General features: G+C 39.4%; 1 protein-coding gene across 2 annotated transcripts in view; it reads left to right on the top strand.

Moving 5' to 3' along the window:
* Window positions 1-24,850, top strand: part of ANTXR2 (ANTXR cell adhesion molecule 2) — a 111,083-nt gene that overhangs the window by 42,367 nt on the left and 43,866 nt on the right. The window contains exons 11-17 of one of the 2 annotated variants that reach the window (XM_084285509.1): window positions 9,363-9,441; window positions 12,139-12,234; window positions 17,490-17,531; window positions 18,663-18,758; window positions 22,256-22,423; window positions 23,718-23,798; window positions 23,893-23,914. In XM_084285509.1, the coding sequence (XP_084141635.1) occupies window positions 9,363-9,441; window positions 12,139-12,234; window positions 17,490-17,531; window positions 18,663-18,758; window positions 22,256-22,423; window positions 23,718-23,798; window positions 23,893-23,904 (574 nt within the window). In that variant the 3' untranslated portion in view covers window positions 23,905-23,914. Of the gene's footprint in view, window positions 1-9,362; window positions 9,442-12,138; window positions 12,235-17,489; window positions 17,532-18,662; window positions 18,759-22,255; window positions 22,424-23,717; window positions 23,799-23,892; window positions 23,915-24,850 lie in introns of those variants that run through there. The other variant, XM_084285508.1, reaches the window with a different exon arrangement.

The following is a 24,850-nucleotide window of genomic DNA, read 5'->3' on the forward strand; positions in this document are numbered from 1 at the left end:
GAATGTTAATTTGTTTCCCTTAAGAAGTATTGATAGAAGTTGTGTGAAACTTAGCTGAGAACCAGATGAAAGTAGTAATTACTGTCCTTTTCTGCAGCTATAGCTGCAAATTGCTATTTAAAGGCGTAGTCATGACTTGTACTACCCCTTGTCTGAAAAATGTAAAATTTTGGAAACACATAGGTACAGAAAACATGTGTTAAAGAACATAAATTAGATGCAAATTCGCATTTGACTTACAGTATTTTTTAAGAGTCACTTAAGAGGTGGATGAATATTCCAGGGTGTTTGTTGACAGTCATCTGTTTTCTCTCAAATTAAATTACATATTTACCTTCTTTATTTGATACTGTGAATTAAATAGAATCACCATAATCTTTGTAACATAGTAGGGGATTAGTTTGGACACAAAACAAAATGAGTCATTAGTGTAAGTGCTGCCTGATGAGTACTTAGCTGCTCGCAGGTGAGGCAGGCTCAAGCATGGGTTTAAGGACCTATCCTGGAAGTCTTGGCCCCAGCCTGGAAGCTCTATTACAAGGATATATTATTTTTAATAACACTTCATCTGGAGAAATGGGAGCGATTAAAATTAAAATTAAATAAGATTTCTTAATTATTAGGTATCCAAAAGACGATGATAGTTCACATTCAAGATAATACCTCTGTATACAAAAGCACAGGCACACTAAACCTGTGAGCTGTTCTCTCTCAGTAACTGGTTGCACAGTTGTACCTTAGGAAGAGCTTGATGAAGGAGAACCAGCAGTCTGCAGTTCCAAAAAGAGGCACCAACCAGCAGAATAATCACAAGGCTTTATTTGGCTTGCTAGCTTCCAGAACCCTTGTTGTCTTCCTTAAGCACAGTAGCTGAGTAGTTCTCAAAGGCTACAGAGATAACAACAGTCAACACTAACAGGAAAGTGAGGCATGCTTGCTTCTTTTTAACTTTCCTGCGTCCCTCACGTGACTTCATTGTGCTCCCTAATTGGTAGGGTGCCATCTCTAAATTAATCAGGTTTTTGTCACCTGTGTTCATTTCAGAGCATCTGTGCTCAGGTGATCAGAATTCTTCTTCAGCACAGATCTACTCATGGCTAATTAAGCCCAGTGATTTGATACTAACATTATCTGTCATGTAAGCAGCTCAACTTCCACTGTATCACTGATTACTCACATGGTACAATCACCCCCCAAAACACACACACACCAACAAAAACAAACAAAAATACTAGAGAAATGCACTTAGGTAGTCAGGTAGGAGAAAAACAGAAGTACAGCTACATTAGGCCTAATGTCTGGTATAAATATTAACTTCTGAAAATATTTTAGAAATACATTTAGTTTGACACAATTAGATTATAATTGGAACTATTCACAGATGGAAACATCCTCAATGAATTGTATAGGCTAACTGCCTCCTAAGACATATGGATCTGATGTTAAGATCAGTAGTAATTTCTAATGCAGTCCTTCACGTTCCTCAATAGGGCACACAGTGTTCCCAGAGCATTAAGAAAGAGTGCGTGAGCAGAACTAAGTGCTTAATATTATGCAGTGGACATAGTATCCTGAGCTGAATTAATAGACTAATTTAACATAATAATGACATTTCATACCCTGTTACTGCAGGTTCCCATGATTCCATGAGATCACAACTAATGCATTGCTGGCTTCCAGCTCTTTCAGATTCACAAGCACTTCCCAGCAGTGAAATACTGATGTACCTCTGGACTTCCATCCCATGGAAAGCCAAACCCAAGTAGAGACTATATTGAGCACTGTGCTGAGAAAGCTAAGTAGTCCTGGGGTGGTAAGAGAGGATCCTAAGACAGTTGTAGCTTGATTTAATTTCAGTGCTAAGCTACACAAAGAAAGAAGTAGGAAATAAACATGAGTTTGTACTAATTTTTACCAAAAAACACACACACACACACAAAACAATACAATAAAGATTTGCATATAGTAGAGGTCTTGATGGTCTCAGGAAAAAAAAAAAAAAAGAAGTATTCATTTTTTTATGCCTGTGTGGCTCGTGGGAGAAAAACAATTGTGAGCATGTGTCATAACTGCAGATTATTAACTGTCTCCGGTAAAATTCTCAGTGATTAAACAGTTTCCTATGCTTCCTAGGCATAATGACCCTTGGCACAGGGGAAATGCACAAAACATTTGGCAAGCAAAGTTTGTAACCCTGCTCCAAGGGAACTTACTGTGTCCATATGCAGCTGGGGCTTTTGATCTAGGAAGAGGACCAAAACCAGAAGCGTGGGCTTGAAATACCTTCCTGTTTGGCTTTGCGCTGCCTCCTCCCACTGCAGGGATGTGGCCCTAGACTCAGCGTCAGATCTGTAGTCCTGGAGTGTTTGTCAGTCAATGACAGGTGAAAGGACCTTCTGCGCTTCGGTTGGTGGGAATGCATGCCTAAGTACTAGTTGGATCCCCAGCAAATAATGTCAGCATCATAGAGGCCACTTCACCTGGCACAAAAGTATTCAGTCCACCTGCTGAGATGAGGTCAGGATTGTTTGGGAATGGAGCTTTCCCTTCAAACAAAAACACAACATTGCACCAAATCAGGACATGTTTGGTCCTCTTTGAAAAGTGGTGAAGGGTTAAAAACCTGTATGTGCTATGGTCGGTCACAGTGGGTTCCAGTTTCCCCATCCTTTGGATGACCAAAATACAGTATGGTCACCTTAGCACCCCTTTGTCTTATCAAAATGTTGTGCAGGGGATGAGAAATTATGTAGGGGTAAAGTGATGGGTGTACAAAAAACAATAGTTGAAGCATTCCACCAAACCCCTCTGCTGCCACTGGTACTGATTTTCCAGTGTCTGATTTCTGTATATGTACATATATGTAGATATGTATAGATGCATTTATACACACACATGCACTCTTACTATTGGCATACCAACATCAACTGTGTAATAAAACTACACGCGATTCATGGAAGTAGTTGTTTTAATGGAATGCATGGCTAAATACTACTTAATACCCTTTCAAATACATAGATCTATTATTTTCCTTCTGACTATGTACAACATTTTAGCTATTTTAATGCTGGCACTTGATTCTAAAATACCTTTAGTCACCATAATTTTAATAACTTTTTGAGCAGTTGCCAGTTTAATTTTCAGTGCGTGAAAATTGGAGGTAAATTATTTATTACTTCTAGCAAATGTCTTTCACAATTTTATTTAATTTTTTCATCTTTTTTAATGGGTCATAAAATGGCAGTCTTTTATTGGATGCTCATAAAGTAAGGAGCAAATGAATACTTTGCAAATAGGTTACTGTGGATTGAAATGTCAGTTGTATTTCACAGGGTATGAAAGTCTTTAGACCAGAGCTGTAGTGACATATGGCAATGGGCCAAGTTCCTCTTCCGTAACAATAAAACAGCAGTGGACATAGAGGAAAGAACAAATTGGGATTGTTGGGACTTCTCAAGTTACATTTTTTTTGATAAATTATTTATTAGAATGGTCAGTGGTCTGTGGCTAATGCAGTTTAAACTTGCAAGAGTCTTCTGGTTAACTTTGGTCATAAATAAGAGTATTTTTAAAAGCTCTGTCACATTGAGTATTTCCAGTATTGATTCTCATCCACAAGGTGACACTTGCCTGTGACAAAATACAGGAAAATCCCTTCCACACTCAGGAAGGGTTATGAACTGTAAATAAAAACACATTTTTTTTCACTATAATGAAGTAGGTTTAAAAACATGGACCACTGGCAAATTGCATGTTAAACCTGTGTTACATAAAAAACAAATGAGTTTGTGAATAGGTGTGCTAATTACACATGCTTATAAACTCAAGTTTGCCATCTCTTTGATTGCACTTCACTCAAGTGCTGTGTCAGAAGTAGTCACAAGATACGAAGGAGAACCTGGGCTAAAAGCTGGCCTTGGGCACTGCAGGCTGTTGGAGGAACAGTGTGAAGGCCTGCACTTGCTTTTCCCTGATGGCGTGTTCCTGCCATCGTGTTTCTCAAGGTAGACACGCAGAAGCTGGCCAACTCCTCATGCTTCTGGCTGCCAGGCCATGGTGTTTGTGCGTGGTGTTAGAAGAGCTGATGGTTATCCTCAGGGCCCGCTTCCCCTCCCCATGCACACAAAACTAAACCCACAGCATAAACCACGAACACAGCAGAGGTGAGGTTTTAGCGGGGTGCTGAAGAATGTCTTTTGGGGTTGCCACAGCAACATCAACATTTACACTTCCTGATTCTTTGTGGGTTTTAATCGGGGTTGACCTGAGGAGATGCTCTGTTTTGCAGCAGCTTTCATAGCAGAGTTCAGCGTTTGTTTGCGTTCTGGGGTGATAAAAAAAAAAAAAAAAAGTATCATTCTAGCCTTTCCTTGCAAAAATACGGTTGTGTCTAAAGGTTAGTTTTACTACAGGAAAAATGTGCCCTTGTGTGTGCTGCTAGGTGTGATAAGATTCACAGTGAGGTGAGCACAGTGAAGACTTGAACACAGGTCTCAAGCCAGCACAGCATTTCTGCTCTTCAATTGTTTCACTCTCTACAGACATCAGTGGGAGGAGGGATGAATTTTCCTCAAGTATTTGGAAAGTACTTAGTATACTGCAGCTATAGTCATGTGACTCACAGACATGGTAGCAGATCTGGCCACACACTTACAAAACCATTTGTTACTACCTGTGAAGACATTTTTGAAGTATTTCTGATCATTTTTACCAGGCAGACCGAAGGTATGGTCCTACACCAGCTGACCAAAATCTGTGGTGCTCCTTCACCTGTGATTTAAGCCTATTATAAGAAACCACTTCATTCTCTTAACTTTTTAAACTGTATTGCTCCTGCCTCTGGGAAAAAAAAAAAAAAAAAAAAAAAAAAAGGATCAATAGAGGTCCAAAGATTTAGAAATGTCAATTGCAGACAGCAGCTGATTCTGCTCTGAACTGTCCTGAGCTTTACGGGACATCACTGAAGGAATGCAGTACTCAAACAACACTGACAATTGGAAGTGAAGGCACCCCAAAACCGTAATCACTTCTGAATGTCATTTTATTTTCAGAATAGTTACGGTTTATGCAGAGTGCTGAGCTAAAAGCCTTGCATACATGGACAGTTAATAGTTAACTAAAATAGATGTATTTGTGGATAGGGCTTTCCCTTGGACATTTACAAAGGAGTGGATAGAAGAAACAGGGTGCTCATTTTATTGAGCTCCAAATTTGAAGGGGTATTGTTTATAGGAAGCAGAAGTACACACAGCCCACCAAACAGGTGGATGCTAAAGAAATGAATAAAAAGCTTTCCTTATACCCTACAGACATGACAATTTCAGGACAGAAGTGATTTTGTATGTTGACAGGTTCATCCTTTTGAAGATGAGATAATTATCTGTATGAGTTCACTCTGTAGCTTCTAGAACTCAACGAGTATGATCAACTCCTCTGAAAATCTCCAATGGCTTATCCCTGCAGCTGTGTATCAAAATGGAAGTCGATACAGAAACTGGTTGTTCCTACTGCTTTGTATCTGTGTTGATAGCTGATGTGTTCAGTGAGCCTGCTGCTCGGGATATCTGTCAGAACATCTGACAGCTAAAGGCTGGGGGAATGCGAAGCCTGACAGCAGCGATGCGGCACCGGGGACTCAAAACCTGCTCTTAGTGCAGTCAGTGGGAGTTATAGCTTTGGGCCCAGTTCTCATTTAGACATGCATGCTATCAGTGCCCTTTTCTGGGGCCTCTTGTATTGCTGGAATGGTGTAAAGATGCATAGCTGTGACTGAGGATAAGATCTTCAGGTCCCACTGACAGCAAGAGTTCAGTCCTGGAGAGGGTGATAGTAGCACCTCCTACAAACAGGGGTAAACTCCCCATTTTTTGTGCTACTTTTGAGGCTCAGTTTCCAATTCAGACACTCAAACAGGTACCATTTATGTGTCATTTACTTGGTGTGTAACTGTGGTTGTGTACTGAGGCTACAAAAAAGAGGGTCGTGCCACTGCAACCCTGCCCTGTCAGCAAACCCACCTCCCGCAAACTCAGGCACGTTGCTGAAGAGAATAGATGACAGACATCCCTACTCACAAGCTTTCTCCTAAATCCCAGGTCAATATTTAGGTCAATGAACAGAACCAGAGCACAGCTCTCAGGTTTGTAGAGAACTGAACATAAATTGAAGAAAATAGCATATATTGCAGTGGGAGTGTGCTGCGTGGCAAAGGGGAGGGAAAAGAAAAAAGGATCACTTTTGATTCAAGCACTAATACATTAGAAAAAAAATGAGTGACATTTTTTAACAGGATTGTATGTTAACTCTTGAAAGCTGGAACTGTCCTTGGGAATCCAAGAAACCCCAATACCTAGTCGCAGGTGCAGGAATTCCCAAGATACGCTTTCTCCCTTTACACACTGGAACTGTTAGTGTGAAATGTGATACTTGAGTTAGTTAACACAGCCACCGTCAGGGTGTGCAGCAATGGGCACCGAGATTTTTGCTTTCTTAGAGGAGAAGCTGAAGAACCTGTCAGTGGAGAGGGGCAGTGTGGAGGTTGTGAGTGTGAGAAGCGCTGTTGCAAAATAAGTAATTTGTAATACGTAATTCAGACCTAAAGGTCTGAATGATGCCTGGGAGCCTCCTTTCATCAGAAGCTGTAGGAAATGATCTATATTATCTTTCTAGTGGACCTAGCAGGGTTTTTTTGTTTGTTTGTTTCTTGTGCGTGTTTGTAGGCCTTCATATACAAACCTTGCATGAGAAAGAAATGAAACATCAGTAGCGGTCAGAGGTACAGCCACCATACTGCAAACATGCTTCAACGTTGCTTTTCTTCTAAAGTTTTAAATGTGTTTTGTTGCACTCATGCATCTTCCTTTTCAACCACTTATGTTTGGGACTGGTAGGAGCATGGTGAGCAGATAAACAAAGTACCAGAGGGTAAAAAACATTGTGAAAAGGTATTAGAAAGTATTCCTGGCTAAGAGCACAAGTTGGTCAGGAGGAAGGATGATATTGCCAAGCAGCAAAGGGAATTGGTTAGAGAGCAGAAGAAAATCCATATGAAATCGAAGATTCGTGTTCATTTATTTATTTATTTTTACATGAAATGGGGAAAAAGCAAGCATTTGAAAGCAGTTTGGAAATTTGACCCCAGTAGCTAGCAGTAACTGTGGTCAGATGTTCCTGGCCAAATCTAGGAGTTCTTCACTTGTGCACAGGCACAGTTATTTTTGATCTCAGTGGAGTTTTACCCAGTGAAAGACTAGAAAAATGGTTCCAAACAACGATAGAAGAGCTGAGGAAAAGCTAAAATGTGTTTAGACACAGTTACAATAATATGGGAAATAATGAAAATGTAAAAGATATGTAGGCATTTGGATTTGTAGAATTTAAGAACATCGTATGGTATTTTAAAAATCAAAATTACTTGATGTACTGCAGAAGGGTTCTTACTGTGCTACCAGGATTTGAACCAAGCAGTATAATCCCAATTTAGGCATCAGTCACTGGGAAGGCACCCACCATTATACAAGAAAGTTCAGGAAAAGCATAAAGGCTGAATAGGCTTTATGGTCAGGAAACACAACCACAATGAACGTCTTTTCTTGGGTGTAACCAACTCCAAAATTTGGTGTGGAGCCTGTGGTGTTACTCTAACTCAAGCTTTAAAAAGACAAGGCGGGGGGGAATGAAACATTTAAGAGAACAATCTTTCCTGTTTGGATTTGAACATAACTGAAAAGTTGCCATCCAGAAGTACTTCTGTGTGCTGTGATTTCTTCTGGATTTAACGACTGAATTCAGTTCTCAGTTCTCAGTTACCTAGTTAATACCATGGTGTGATCAGAGTGCAAAAGGATATGACCCAGTGATGCTGGAAAGAGTCACGGTAACTTTACTGGGCTGTAGGTCAGTGCCTTGGGCAGAAAAATGCTGCGTGCGCTGTGCTTGTGATCTGCAAATCTCAACAAAGTTGAAGGGTTTAAACTTACAATTTTCTTCAGGGACATCTGTCAGGATTTAGGCTGTGTTTCAGCAGCACATCATAAACTTAAGTCCTTCTCCATTCAACAAAAGCATGGAATGAAATCCTCTGGCACTTAAGTCCAGAGGATTGTTTGGCCAGTCAAACCCAAGCGGAGTTGTCATGCTCAAGTTTCTCACATCATTTCTCATTACAGTGGCAAAGTGAGAAATTGAAAATAAAAAGATAATAAAAAGCACAGCATTTTAAAAATTCATCCCTAACTAAAGTTTTTCACAGTTTGCTTTATTTAGTTAGTTGGGGGGGAATTTAATTAATTTTTTATTTTATCTGTTCTGGTTCACTTTCTCCCGTAGTAATTAGAAGTAAATTAGAGTTATTCTTTCTGTTAGATCAATTATTCATAACATAGACCATTTAAAAATTAGTTTAGTAGAAGCAACTTTCTTCATTTTTACTAAAACTGAAAAAGAAATTAGCCAAATTAGTTAAAATAGCTTTGAACTCCATATTGACTAAAGCATTTGTGCCAGAATAAAAATTCATGACATATAAGAAGAACAGTATAAATGATTAATCATTTTAGTTCATGGATATCTATATTTTTATTTAATTACATCTATGCAAAGTATAAACTGTCTGAATCTTGGGAATCCAAGCCAGAGAAGCTGAAGAGTCTTCTTCTGTTTAACATTCACCATGTGTTGTTTTCTTCTAGGGTTAATTTGTAAAATGTAAACCACATACTATTTGTATGCAGTGTTTATGTACTATTTATAGAAAGTCTTGACCATTTATAATTATCCGACATTTTTATCCATAATGTCTGCATATGACTAAAGAAATGTTTATGGAATAGATGAAACAATGTTATTTTTACAGTTGATCTGCAATTTATTTTATGTAAAACTTTTCAGGGTATTTTATGTTAGAGAAGGGATATTCTCTGTTCAACTGCTTATTGAGAAGACTAAAATGATTTCTAAATACTAATCGACACAACACCAGAGGGACACTGCAAGCTATTAATATATTCAATTTTAAGCAGCATAAACTGAAGAATAGAAAGCTCAATTTGAAATTACCAAAAATTGGTTTCTGAAAGCCCCAGGGTTGTTCTCAAAGTACAACCCTGTAACATTTACATACCATCAACACTGAAAAGTCATCAGAGGTGTCTACATATCGTAATGCAAAGTAACCGTGTTAGTTTTAGGATTTCTGTGAAATCTCAGCTAGTGCAGCTCTGAGGGACTGGCTCTCATCTTCCTCTCTTTGAACACATCCTCTGTTTTCTGAACACAGTCTGTATGTACAAGAAGCTCCACAGCATGTATGTGCCTTTATTGAGTTTTATGGCTGCTGATTTTTTTTTCCATTTTCTTTCTAGAACTCTAGAAGTTTTGGTGAGTTTGAATGAAGGGCAATCTTTCATGTCCAGCTCATTAACAATTACTGCTTCAGAGTGTGTAAGTAAATAGCTAATGTAATTCAACGCTAAATGCTGAAATTCAGTTTCTGTTATGGTTTTATCATTGAATGACTTCCCAGTGCAGAGAACCTCAATGCGTGGCAGGTCTTTTAGGTGTTTAGAATGCACAAATCCACCTAACTGAAAAACACACCTGTGCAGACATACAGAACATACAGAATTTGATGATACAAGATTTCTTAATATTTAAGTGCATACATATTATGTATGTCCTAAGTAGTTTTCTCCAGGTTTTGAGACATGCTTATAATCTCTTTTATAACGCCAGTACACTCAGTGAGGAAGTTTTTCAGCTGTTTTGCATTCCTTGATGAAGTGTGTGTGGTGGGGGTTACAGCCAATTTTTTTTTTCTACAGTTACACAAAACGATTTCTTTAATTCTTCCCATTACGGTGGCAGACAGCTTTATGTTAGGAGCATCTTTATTTCAGGATTCCATGTAAGTGAGGTATTGCTGTGCCTATCACCCTAGACTTAAAAATAATAATTGAAAGCCATGTCTTACACGGTAGGCTTGGAGATTTCTCTTCGCTTTCTGACACGGGCTCTGTAATCAGGGTTTCTTCTTCCATTACTGCTGATCTGTTTTGCTAGCTGCTTCAGGAGCTGCTGATCTAGACCATATACAGAACTATACACAGAGGGAAAGTCCTGGAATTCTCCTCCCCCACACTACCTCAGCTGGCTCTGTCCTGAGATCCAGGCTCTGTCTGTGTGTTCCTTGTCTGTGCTGTGCCTGTGTTGTGCTATAGCCTGCAAATCGTGCTTTGCTAAATAGATTACAACAAATTACTGTACCACACTGTGCAGCTGTGACTTTCAAAATACTGGGAAGCTTCCACGCCATTAGAGACCTGCTCGCTATAAACATAATAATGTCTTAAGAGCCAGGTGTGACACAGTCACCTGGGGTCCTGTTGCAGCACAGCTCCACTTTGTAGGATCAGTGGGAGCAGATTGAAGCTGAGTAGTGTGACTTCCGTGCAGCTTTCCTGTCAGGCGCAGAAGCATACAGAACAGTGCCTTCTGCTCATCAGCATGTATTTTTCCAACAGTATTTTCATCACTCATAGGTAATTAAACTAAAAGAGAAAAAAATAGTATTTTTTTTTCTTTTCATTTTAGAACTAAACACTTGGGTAACTATAGAAGTCAAAGTTATCTCAGTTCAGCCCTTAAGTTTCAGGAAGGAAGCCTGAATAAATTGAGAGCTGAAGAAACACATGCTCCCCAAACTGTGTTTCTCTGCTTAAGCGCCTCTTTGTCATTTGGATGCAGTTCAATTTTACACCAAAGCACAACGAAGCAGCCTCTCAGCATGATAACCTAAGGAGTGTGGATTTCCTCTTTTTCCTTTTTAGTCCTTCCAGAGAAACCAGTACGCAGTAAGTTTATCTCTATGCCCTCTTAAAGATTGCTAAGCTTGCTGACATAGGTAAAAATAAAGCATTGCTGCAAAGGAGATCATACCAAATTGCTGGGTGAAGCAAAATAACTGTTCCCTCTGCTTATATTGCTTCCCTGTGGTCAGAAGTTTTAACTAACAGCAAACAGAATGAATACAGATGTGCACTGACAGAAAAAACAGTGGAACTTCTGATCATCTTTTTTTTCTTCTGTCTTTCATGCATGTTGCAGCAAAGAGAGCTCCATACAAGGAGAACTGCTGTTTCCATAGTAGCAGATGGGCAACTGCAAGAAATGGGTCACTGCTAGAATTCTTCCACTAATTCTGATGGCTGAGCAGCTGATGGCTAGTTGGTATACGAGAGTTACAAGTTCCAGCCTCCCCTGGCAAACACACATTGCTGCAGAGAAAACAAACAAAAAATGTGTTGCACCTACGCGCTGAGGCATGCATCTTACCTGTTTCTTGTAAACCTCGCTGCCTGGTATATACATGGTCACCTACACATACTTCGGATAAAGCTCTGCTTCACTTGCAACTGTGCTTGCTTTGGCAGAATCACTTGTGCTTGCTGTACTCCAGCATTAGTGATTCCTAAACGTCTCTCCTTTCCTTTTCCTCCATCTGAATTTCAAGTAAGTTCTGTTTTCATGAGGTCACCATGACATGTTTCTCAGTGTTTTTCTAAACCGGCACAGAGGCACAGGCTACCAAGGGTAAGACGAAAAGCACCTACAGGATGTGGGTTTGAGGTGCTGCAGATGGGCTGCTCACTTCCTCATTAAGAGTGACGTTGCTGGAAGCAATAGAAGTCATTGAGAATTTCTCAGGACAGTTGCTTCAGGTTCAAATGCCACTACTACAGGCATTTAGTGTGCTATAGTCTATGCAGTGTGAACAAATACTATGGCTTATTACTAACTTGCCCAGATGCGTGGATCCTAAGCATAAAAGCCTGACTAGAATATATGGATTATTGGTAAATATTCATTAAAATTCCACCCACCTACCCAAAACATGTGGAACTGAGGCCTCTAATGGAAGGTGTTACTGAACTTACACCAAATACGATTTTGACTGAGATACCTATCTTGATCCTTTGTGCTAAGTTTCTCTGTTGGAGAGAAAGTGAGACAGTAAATAGAAAATAAAAAATAAATAAGTGGATTTGTTTGGTTGTATCAGCTAGTTGGAGGCTGTTTGGGGGCAAGTGAGAGGAATTGTTTGCACCATCCACTGATGTTGTCTTTCTGCTTTCTTTGCAGTCTAGCGGAGTAGCAGCACTTATTGCTGTTCTTGTGCTGTTACTTCTGGTGGCGCTTGGCCTGCTCTGGTGGTTCTGGCCCCTCTGTTGCAAAGTGGTGAGTAAAGACTTTTAAAAAAACTCAGTGGACCTGTGATTTGCAATCATAACCTAAACTGTATTGGGAAATACAGATACCATGGGAAATAGCTTAAGTAATAGGATGGTTACATGTGACATAAGCCGTCCGTTGAGGCAGTTTTCTTTCATTAGTGACAGGCAATAAACTGAAGAAGAGTCCAGTTTAAACACTGTGCACTGCACCTTTATCAGTACTTCTGGCTTTCTGAGAGACTTGCACACATAGACGAGCTTCAGCAGGCTGATGTGCTGCTCATTGGCTTTCTACTGAGCAAGCAGATGTGCTATATTCCTGTGAAATCTCTGAAAAAAACAGTTCTCTTTTATTTGAAAGTTGTTGGCCATAATGGTACACAGATGTTATCCTGAAATCAAAGACCATTTTAAAAGTACTATCACTAAAATTGGTATTTGTAGTCCATTATAGGCTCTCAAGTTGGAAATCCCTTATTGTCTTAATAATCCCTAGCAAAAAATTAAATTTTCATCTTGCCCACATTACATATCTTTTCATCTGAATAATGAACGCTTTTTATCCTTCTAGCAGCAATAAGCAATGCTGCTTCACTAACTCTCCTTCCATCTCCTCGAATGCTAGCGTTTTTAAATTGGTGGAGTTTAATAGTCATCCACTTCAACAGCAGCACTGAAGACTTGAGAAGTGGAGATTGCTTCCAGGCTGTTACTGTATTCCTTGTCTTCTCTCAGACTTGTGGAAAGGATGGTGGCAGAGGAACAGACCTTCTCTCCTGACCATGCTGAAGCCAAAAAACTGAAAAGTTTTGTTTGCCATGGTCTATTAGACACCAGGCTATTCTAGAACAAGAAATCCTCAATCCCTGTTTCCTTCCTCATAGTCTGTGGTTTCTGAGACCTACAAACTCTCCTCTAATAAAATGACTTTCTTCTGTCTCATTCTTCACATCAGAGTCCCATAAGAAATCTAGGAACATTGTCTGTTAGTTGTTTTCCCTCAACAATGATATATATTATGAATCTTCCCATGGAATAGAAAAAAATAACATCATAAGAAGAAAGCTTCCCATTTAGTATTTTAAAATAATTGGCTCACCTTGATTCACAGTTCCCATCGTATGGCAAATCTTCCCACACTACTCATCTTCCTCTCATTACAATAAATAGCAATTGCAGTGTCTCAGTCCCTTGAGAGCAGGAATTCCTGAGAGCAGAGTGATGATTCTGTAATGACAATTACAACGATGCTTTCTGGATCTGTATGTCAAAGTCCTCTATAAAAAGTCAAATGTGCAGCTCTGTGACTAAAATTAACTGAATAGCTGCACTGTGTAATGAATTGCCTTGGGTACGGTACCTTGGGTGCCCTTGGGTGCACAGCGTTATTAATGCAGGCTCCTGTCTGGGCTAACCTCCTTGGTGGGGATAACTTGGGCGTCTCCACAAATAGCTGAACCAAGAGGTAAGAAAATGTCCCTTCATCCTGATTAATCTCATGCTTAAGTATGTTACTCCCTGATGTTTACTCTAAGGAGTAGTAACTTACCCAGAGTAGCTTTTCTGGATGCGGTGTTTGGTTTGTAATTGGCTACTGCTAGGGAAGCCTTTGGCTCTAGGTTAATAAGCTATTACTAAGAAGCTGCCTATCTTGTATGGGAGCAATAAAACCAGGGCCCTTTAAATTTTAGTGCTGTTATTTCCTCCCACCTCTCATAGACATTATCTGCTCCCTTAAAAAGAAACGGTCATTTTAGGTCATCTGCCTACAACAACACTGAGTTCCAAAACCACATACTTGCACTGAACCTCTTACCAAATACCGACTCTTCATTTCTTGTTGTTTTGATGTCTGTTTCCTCACCTCCTTACACTGTGGTTCTATTATTTTCCTTCTATTCTGCATTTAGGTTCTCACATTACATGCTATTATCACTTCTGCCTCAGTACTTCTGGGCTTTGGTGTTTGAGAAGAGGGCCAGCATACTATGGCCAGCCAGGAGGTCCTCTGCCCTTTCTCTGAGCCTACTTCCCTGGCAGAGTGGCGTGTCTATTTCATGGGACAAAACCCAGGAGCAAGGCTGAAAGCAGCAGCCTTCAAGTGTTGTGTCATGGGCTGCAGAATCGAATGGAAAAGGGAGAAGTGAAAGGTGTTGCAGACAGTACAGAATGGGTGTTCTGAGCCACACAAGGCGGTGATCCCTGTTGCCTGCAGGAAATGTGAGCTTCAGGTGGTTTGGGAATTCCACTTTGTCCTTGCTAGGACTCGGTCTTCACAGCGTTCCTTGATACAAAGTCCGTGTTGGGGTAGGGGCACTCCTTTTTCTTCTTTCTCTTTTTTCCCTTCCCCCCGCCCCTCTGCTTTTTTTTTTTTTTTTTTTTTAAGCAGTTCACTGTTGACAGTTCTTTCACTCTTCCCTCAATATCAGAACATATGATCGCATCAAGCTGGCTTCAGGCTCTGGTGCTGACATTTCCTAATGCCCACATCACGCGAACATTTGAAAAGTGTTAATGAGCAGATCAAAGGGACTGTTGCCTGAAGCAACTAACTTTTTTTTTAAAGGAATCGGCTTTCCTCCAAACTCAAGTCTTCATTCTTTGCAACTAAATAAATGAGGTGCAGCCTTGCCTGCGATGATGATGATGATGATAAAACAAAACAAAACAAAATTAGGAAGTAATCCATCTTTACATGTGTTTAATAAGACAGCAGCATTATCCAGAGTTTTCAGTATTTCAACAATCTGAATCAAGTTCAGGGAAAGTTAATTTAGTAATATGATGATCTCAGTATCTGCAGTGTCATGCTACACTTGCACTGCTTTATGCTGAAACCACATTCATTCTTTGGATTTCTCTTTTTTAAAAATGTTTTTCTACTGATTTCACGTGAAATAGCAGGCAAGACTGAGAATATTCTTTGTGCGTGCATGAGAGAGAGAGTGTGTGTGTGTGTGAGAAGCCTGTGGAAACATAAGGATGCAGGCATTTACATTCCACTTCTGTCAGCAAGGGTGAGTATCTGCTACTCAAAGCAGATTATTTTCTCACACCACTGTCACATTTAAAGCAAGTTTCATTTTCTGAAGCTATTAGAAATAGCAGCTAATTAATGTATTGGTTAGTTTCAGATCAGGTTTACCCTATAACTTCAGGGATTTTAGCAGCTGCCGTAGGATTGAATCCTTTGCTCAGGGAGTCAAACAAAAACTGTCACTGACTTGTGACTTTCAAGCCCTGTGAGGTAAACAGAGTTTTCCTTGATTCTTTGGGGTAGAAATTTTGATTCCATTAAAAACAGTAGGCACAGGGCCCAAGTGAACTTTAGCATGTTTAGAAGTTTGCTGTATAAAGCTGTCTTTGCTGAGAAGAGATCACAGGGCTTAAGAATCACAGAATTATAGACAGTGCAGTGATCATACTGTTTAATGATGTAAGTGTGCACCCTAGCTCGGCCTTTTGTCCTGTATAGCTAGCAGTCTTGGCAGGAAAATATGTGCTTTCGAGGTAATGGTTAGAGACAGGCAAAAGGAAAAGAAAAATGAGAATTAAATAAATAAAACACTGTGAACATTAGTAGATTGAGAGCATCATTTTACTGTTTACAGTCTTTTAATTGCTTTCAGTGAGAATGGAAGATTTTCATGGCTTGGAAAATCTTGCTCAGCACCCAGATCTCTCAGAATCTGTCCCATGATCCCTCTGTGTTGTTGTTTCTGTAAAGTTCAGGCAGTAATTGCAATCTGGCTTTCAGCAATGTTTGACAAACTAAATAGTTGATTTCTGTTAGTACTTTGAAAATTCCTGATGGCTGGTAGGAAAAAATATTCAGAAATATTTAAAGAAAAACAATTTCTTGGCATGTTTTAGCAACATCCTACAGCAAAGGCATATATGGTTAAAATCCAAAATTGAATTCCCAATCCACTGGAAGTACTCTGAGCATAATAAACAGTTCAGTATCTTAAACCTGAAGTACCATGGAAAAATGTTTCCAAGAGTACCATAACTTACTTGTCTGAGTTGATCTAATTCCTTTATCCAGTGCTAAAGATACACAGCTTATTTTGGCAGTAACTATCTTGGTGGCATTGTGACTTGGATGTAAGTCAAGAAGGAAAACTCTTGACTACTGGTCAAGTAAAAGATGTTTCCTTAATGTCTGATGCTATACATCTGTGCAACGACAGAATGCTTGTAGGCTGTGGTAGGATTAACAGAAGTGCTGTAATTAATTACACAGAGCACAGAAAATAATACATATCATAATTAAGGTACTTCATCCTGCAGTAGGAGAGGACAATTTTGGTTGGTCTAAGGCATAGCAGAAATAAATACCTTTACATTCATGGTATATTTTTTAATCATTTCTATACAACATTCCAGCACAAAAGAAATGCCCTGATATCACTCAAGTGCTTCTTTTTAGCTTTATTAGCCTGCATTTCTTGTGGAATAATGCCTGTGCTTTCATTTTCTGCCTTTACCATTTAAAAGGGTTGCCGTCTTCCTCTTCCCCTCCCTTTACTGCTGGGTGGTTTCCTTTCAGTACCAGGGAACTCCCTGAGATTTACAGTATGCATGCAAGAAAGAGAACAGTAAGAAAATGTAGGTAGAGGTTTAAATATAGGTGTGAATGAATTACCATATGAGTGGTCCTTATCCAGTAACAGCTTTAAGCAGCCTTGCAAACGTGTAACTCCCACTTGCAGGCACTGAACAGTCAACGAGCGACATACTTAAATTATTAGTCTGAAATGTGAGACCTGTGGAAATGGTCTGGACGTCTAGAGGTGAAGCCTGAGCTACCAGAAGGCATTTCACACTTGTCATTGGGCCAGAAATTATCCAGCAGCATGGCATGGCACAAAGAAGCAGGCGTCTTGGCCCAACATTATGCAAGACCTCACATAGACCTCGGGCTGCTTTTCCTCCCAGGCTTGCTAATTAACTCCATAGGATTTCATCACTGGCTATTACTTAGAATGACTGAGTCCTATCCGGTCAGGAAGCAAAGTGGCAGACACGTCTGCCCAAAGAGTGTCTGCCAGTCAATTGATTTTATTTTCTATCAGACGGATGGTGTTAATTTCCAGAAGGCCTTGATAATCGATACCCAAGGGACTTGGCAGCAGTGGCTGCCAGTTTATGAACAGATGTGGGGGACTCAGATGGAAACCGTTCACTGTTAAAATTTTCTGTTGGCTTTTTGATGCTGCCAGCACAATTCCTTATGCTATTTTTTTTTTTTTTTAGGTCATCAAAGATCCCCCTCCACCTCCACCACCTCCAAAAGAGGTACAGTATAAAAGTGTTCCGCTTATCACGCTGGTTGCATGGTACCATTCCTTAGTGTTCTCCTGTGTTCTGCACATCTGGCTGCTTTGTATTTTTTAGGAAATAAAGCTCTTTGTAAACAGCTGCTCAAGAAGAAAGAACTGTCTCATGAGAAGTCTTAGGCTGAGAGCAGGATGGCCAATGTCCACATCTCTGTTCTGTCTTTGTCATCTCAGAGTGGTGTGAATTTAGTCACTTAAGTACATATCCAAAGAAATATTTAGGAGTTTTATTCCAAGACTGTTGAACATTATTTTTTTCATTCTGCAATGAAATCAAAATCAAAAAAGACTAAATAGTTCTTATGACAGTCTAAAGATTTATCATATGACTCTAAATAGGGTTTTCCCACAGCTTTGGATTTTTAGACACTGAAGAATCCTTATAAGGGAACTTCTCTCTTAAGGGCAATAATGTAATAGAGGATCTCCTGGTGTCTTCAGTGTTTTTTGCCTCTTCATCTTGATTTAGCCAATTGTTTGAACGTATTCAAGTGTCTTCTGACAGCTAAATCCATGATAAGGTACTTCACTGAGCTGAGGGAGCCAAGAGCAAGTTTGACAAAGTTTGGCTTAGGAAACTGTGATCGGCTGCATAACCTTTATCTGCAGATCTGCTGAACGCTGCCTGCTGAATCCCAATGAGGAGGACTGATAATCTGGCTCTTTGAAGGCATTACATTTTCTGTTAGAGGAAGACACCACCAATCTTCTTCTTTGTATTTTGCTTGTTTTTATTAATGGAAAGGAAAATGATCAGTATGATCAATGAATACTGATCAGTATTCATTCTGAATACTGATTCAGAATGAATACTGATCAGTAGAATAGACAGTTGGATTCTTCATTTCGATTTTCCTAATAGATGCCAGCAGTGCTTTTCCCATGCAAAACCCTAAGATTATTTCCAAATGTGATCAGATTTTGTTTGGAAATCGATGAACATTTGAGGAACCTAAAAATTTGGTCCTTCACACCTAAGATAGGAAAACCTTTTCTCTGTGAAATACACTGAAAATGAAATACACTAAAAAGACAATAAAATAAAAAAGAAGTATCCTTTTCAAGAAAATGTCTTTGAATTTATTGACAGGAAGAAGAACAAGAACCCTTGCCTACCAAGAAGTGGCCCACAGTGGATGCTTCCTACTATGGTGGACGAGGAGTTGGAGGAATTAAACGGATGGAGGTTTGTGCCATACAGAAATGACAATTCACTAAAACATAAGATCTCTGAGGCTGCAAATGGTGGAAAGAAAGACTTAAAGTGTATTGGAAATACAATGGTATAATGTTCTCTTCTTTCCCCGTGACATAATCCTTATAAAATTTTTACCATATCAAATAATTTTGACCTTGCTTATGAAAGAACAGCTTTCAGTAGTTCCATTTGACTGGAACTTTAAATAGCTGCCCAAAGACATGCTCTTTCCATCAAATTAATGAAAAGTAGAGAGTGAGAGCCTTTTCTGAATGTTTTGGAAAAAATTACAGTGAAACATAAGTCCTCTAACTGTGGGCCAGCCAAATGCGTTGACAATGGTGACGCTAAGGAGAAGCTTGATCCCAGAGGAACTCTCAGCGACAACAGTGCCTGTCTTTGAAGAGACATGATAGCATCATGTTAATTAAAACAGAATGAAAAATGTGCATCCTTATGGGCATGTCCTTATGTCAGATTTTATAGTCAAGTCAGCCTTTATGGAATTTGCAAAGCAGTTTTCTGTGTTTAAGTTTAATCTGTGAAACTTCCACTGTCTGAAATACCCACCTAGGCCACATAGACATATCTTGATCAAATGGTAAATGTATCGGCCTAAGAACCATCTTTGCCTGCATTCTTTTGAAATGCAGCAGAAGAACGTGCAACTTTAAAGCTGTGTTATTCCTTCAGCAGTTCAGAATTGCAAATTTAGAAGAGCCTCATATTTTAGAAAAAGAAACCATTTTGTATAGTGCTTTTCAAATGCAAACTAGAAAATGCTTTCCAACATAAAGAATTGCAAGCCTGGATTTTAACGGGTTCCACGATGTGCCTCAGAAGGGATTTCAGGGTTTAAATCGTTACAGTTTGTACAAAAGATCTTGTCCAATGAAACAGAAACCTGATAGATACCCAATGAACACAAATAGTACCAGTACCATAAAGAAATGTGTGTTTATCAGATGGCAAATATACAGTGTTTTCTTTCAAAAAAAGAGAAGACTAGAGAATAGAAGGCTAGAAAACATTTTTATTTGTACTAGGAATTTTATGCAGAACAAAGGGTTAAAGATGTAAACCAACTGAAATTGCTGACAACACAAATTCTGAAAAGGTACTTCATTCCTTGGAGCTGTCTCTCTGTCCTTTTCTAGAACCTGAGAGTAGTCAGCAATTTTGGGGGTTGGGCAACTCATCTTAGATGCCTCAGCATTTGAATATGAAGCTTTAACTCTGTCCTGCAGAATCTGTTACAGTGGGGCTGAGGGGAAAGCTGTCTTAGTTACCTATTTCCAGCTGCTTGGACAGAGAGGTATCTGACCTCATACCTTTCACTGGCTTGAGAGAATGTTACTCATTTGGTGAATCAGAGCAGTGTGGAAACAGGACAGCAAACAAAAACAGTCTTACATCATGATGAAGGTATGCGAGTCTAAGGGAGGTCATTCCTTACCTGACAATTCAGCATGGATAGTGGTTTCTGTGCTGTGGCCAATGAAAAACTTTTTGGTCTAGTCATTCCATTTTCTTCAGTGTTTTCAATTCATGTGGTCATTCAGTTGTCTAATTCTAATTGCTTCTATCTTCTGTGTGTTCTGTTCTTCTGCCATTCTTCTGACAGCTTGATTTTTCCAGAAATTTCCTTAGAGAGAGAAAAGCAGAGAATGAAACAATAAACTTCCACTTACTGGTCCTGTCCAACTTACCTTACTAAATTCTCTTTCAGGGCAATTACATTCAGTCCTTCCTTCCCCACTAACTTCACCCTTCTGTGACAGTCCAGAACAAGTTAGCCAGTGTGGCTCACTCTTCCTAGATTTGTCTTTAGGCATTGCTTTCGAGTTTTATGATGTCATTTCGGGACTCTACCCATTACAGACAGTAAGTTTTCATATTAAAGTTGTATTGTCAGTGTCCACAAATTCTGGTTTCTTCTTGGTGAAGCCACTTCAGCCTGTAGGAGAAGGTCATTCTATCAGTAAGGCATCTACCATCTATCTCTAAATGGTTTTAACAGTGTTTAAAATACATTTTAACAACCTCATAAAAAACACTGTAAAAGTACCATTGATCACAGTGAAAGATACAGATGCATTTTAATGACTCAGCAGGGTCTACTTGGACATGAAAGCCCAATCTAATATTGCAGAGACAGGATTCCCCAGTGAAAAAAAAAGAAATCGCTAAGTGAGCCAAATGGTAAAGTTCAAAATAACAGAAAGGTTCAAAACAATCCCTGTTGTACTTTGGTGCTCTCATTCTCTACATTGAGATTACAGTGGTAACAGACACTTGGTGATTAAATGACATGATTTTAACAAGGGTTTTTCATTTGTCTGAAAGAAGGGGCAGACTACGACTTACCTATATATTTTCCTCACTCTCTGTATCAGCATGTTCTGCATAGGGAGGTGAGGAGGATGAAGAAATCAGGCTGCTTTCTTTTCTCATCTCATGGCATAGTTATCCCAGCACATTATAGAGTCCCTACCAGACCCAGAACAGTCTTATTCCTCTGTCTGGGTAGCAGAGGGAAGACTAGCGGTATGTCTCTTTCCTGGTGAGCAAAACAATTTTGTGTCCCCTTGCACTGGGAGAATTGTTGCATCCCACTGTTTTTCTGCCTACTTTCCAAGTGCTCAAATTGGCAGGTAGCAAGATAGAACTGACATATACCTACCAAGCACTGTGCAGTGATGCTCTTAATTCTGTCCCCAAAGTGGAAGGTCACTGTTCTCCAATTTTTATTTTGATTCTTCTCTTTTCATGTCTGGCATCTTCTGTCAGGAAGTCCCTGAAAAAAAACCAAGTATGTTGGTGGAGTCCTGCAAGAATGGTTAGCTGCTTTCCAGAAACTGTTTCATGACTCACCAGCATGTCAGTTACCCAAGATGTAGCGTCAGAACTTAATTTCCTGCCTGTAGGTTTATAAGGTCCTTCTTACATGCTAGATTGTAGCAGATAGCAGGATATAGAAAGTCCTGCACTGAAAATAATTGGGACCACTTTTACCAAGAACTTCTTAACTCCAGCTGTATCTTTTAGATGCTCTTTTTGGATGAGAAAGTAAGAGTCTTGTCTAGGCTTGTTTGTTTGTAGGATACAGCAAACATACTTGCTCAAATTGCTGCACCATGTTTCCAATTACAGTAAGAAATAAGATTACCATAGCAAAACATACCATCTCTCTTGGAAGAAAGTGTTTTGTGTGTGTGTGTTTTTTTTTTTTTTCTCTGTACTTTCTCCTTATGGCCTAGTAATTCCAGCCTTTCCTTAAAGTGGAAATACGTGCTCATCTTACCAACAACAATAATTTGGGTTTCCATTCCGTTTGAACTATTTATATATACTTTATGCTCTTGAGGCAGTGATAGAATATACACTGTTACATGTTACACATTTACTTATTAAGCACTAATTTGTCACAGTTTTCTTGTCTTTTGCCTACGCTGCATTTACATCTCAACTCTGTCTTTACTTAGGTTCGCTGGGGTGATAAAGGATCCACTGAAGAAGGGGCTAGATTAGAAAAGGCAAAAAATGCTGTGGTGAAACTCCCAGAAGAACCAGAAGAACCTTTTCATCCTAAGCCACCTAAACCAAAGCCTACCTCACCAGTCATTCAGGAGAAGTGGTATACACCAATTAAGGTAATCCTTTTCATCTTCAGTACAATACGGTTTTGTACTAACGCTGGATTTTGTGTGCCTTACGAGTCTTACGCATGCTGAACTGTACATTTTTTCCAAGTATTCCTGACCAAATATAATGTACTGTTCTCTATATGAACACCTACTCAGGATGAATAGCAGGAGCAGTTTTTATCCCTCCATCAGTATTTCATCAGTAATTACCACATTCTGTTATGCTTCCACACAAAGGGACATACCATATAGTAAGATTATTAAAATACATGGGAGCTTTACTGGCATGTAATCTATCTCCGTGTATACCTAATCAAGGCTGCACAGTCCATAGCTGATGACTAAGTTTGCAATGTTTGCAAATTTACTATTATATAATTATTTATATTCATTATATAAAATATTTATTGTATAAAATATTATATGAATAGCATTTATTATATTTAGTTTGCCCATTATTAATCAAGAGAAGCAAAAAATTATATAAAACAATACAATGCAAAAAGTTTTGACTGAAATAAATGGTATAAAATACAGACATTTTCCTCTGTAGATTGCATGAGTCACCTGCAAACCTGTAATAAGCTCTTCTTAAAAACTGAAGATGGCTCCATAACTACCTTTCTTGAAATACGTTAGAACAGAGAATACGAAGGTTTAGCTGTGGTATGAATAAAGCTAATCCATCTTCCTAACTCCTAGTAAGTATTTTCTGAATTGCAGAAAGGCCTGAACACATTCTCTGCACACACACACAAACTCTGCAGCCCATCCGTGCGAGTGGGATGCTTCCTGACAAGCATCAGAGCTGCTCTGCATGTTCTGCACAGTCTGAGCGCTCACAGTGAACCTGCTGCATTCAGTACATGTTGGACTTGCAACACAGCACAGATCAGCCATATGCCTAGCAGGTCCAAGGCTTCCCTGAAAACCATGAACTTCCTGTATACATGCTGTAACAACAAATAGATTTATGTGGGAGAAATCCTAGATGGACATGTGGGAGATCAGCCTGAAGTACTGACAAATAAACAGGTTACTTCTAGATCACTCAGAAATAAATTTGAGGCAGGTCCATGGTTTCTCTGCTCTCAGCAGAGGTATAAGTACTTTATTTGTACTCATTGATGGGAAAGATCAGCACCACAGCTATCTGGAGTGAGAGGCAGCCTAAGCCTGGCTCTGAGGAATGGATGTTTAGTTCTGCTGGTGAATTTCTTCTTGGACAGAACTTCAGCATGTGTGGTGTGCTTTCAGTTGACTGATTTTATCATAAAGTCCTGTTGCTCTGTTGCCACAGGGTCGACTTGATGCACTGTGGGCGCTGTTACGAAGACAGTACGACAGAGTCTCTTTGATGCGACCACAACAAGGAGACGAGGTTTGTGCTATGCAAGGGTATTGCAGGGTGGGCAAAAAAGGGGTATGTTACAGCCAGGGTTTCATGGCTGCTGAACACTGGTAATTCTGTGCAGTCAAAAGAATGACACAACAGGAAAAATAATGCACTGGGAAAAAACATGCATTGAAGAATGTATCAGACCAGGCAAGAAATGTTATGGAAACATGGATGTCCTGCAAGTATAATTAGGAATTCTGTATTTTATGCGTGTTCAGCTGGAAAACAAAAACATAACACAGACTTCATGTGGTCTAACCTCTCTCTAACAGGTGCATAATACTTTCTAATATTTAGCTCCTTGGAAGAACAGAGTTTGGCAGTCAGAATACTAAAACCACATCATATTTAGTGACCCCCAATAAATTCTGTGCACATAGATTCATGATGCTTTGCACTTGCATGCCAGAAGCAACATTCACAGGCAAAACTTGTTTCTCAGACAATTCTTTCTGTCCGTACACTCATGACTCATGAAAAAGTGGCCCCCACTACAAAGACTGCTAAGACTACAAAGTAAAGGAAATAGCTATTATTTGGACTTTTTACAGTAAATCTAGACTGTATTTTTTTTCTGATTATTGCTCCTTAAGAAAAGCATTACTTTAAATCTTGGCATTTACCTCGGGAACTGATTTATGATGAAGGTATTTCAAATCTTCTGGAACCATTCACCACTCCTGTGTGTGACACATCTGAAGGGATTTAGGGGCAAAGACACTTCCTCTAAGTGAGATGGCAACTTTTTCTCAACAAACCGGCCCCAAAAGCAGATGGGTATGACAGATAAGATTTTCAAGTACTACAAAGCAGCAGTGTGAGAATCTCTATTTTTGCAGCAAACGTCATAAAAATGACATAAGAATTAGAGAAGATCAAGTGAGTGAGTTACCTTTGAAAGCATGAGAGGTAGTCACTATTTAAGCTATCTTCGTGATGATAGGGATGAATTTTGGTACTGTTCTAAAGTAAGAAAAGGTGAGATGTATGTACATGTAATGGAAGAAGCAGAATGACAAAATGCAGGGCTGGAA

Source organism: Netta rufina (genome assembly GCF_964035555.1).
Source record: "Netta rufina genome assembly, chromosome: 4".
NCBI classification, from domain to species: domain Eukaryota; kingdom Metazoa; phylum Chordata; class Aves; order Anseriformes; family Anatidae; genus Netta; species Netta rufina.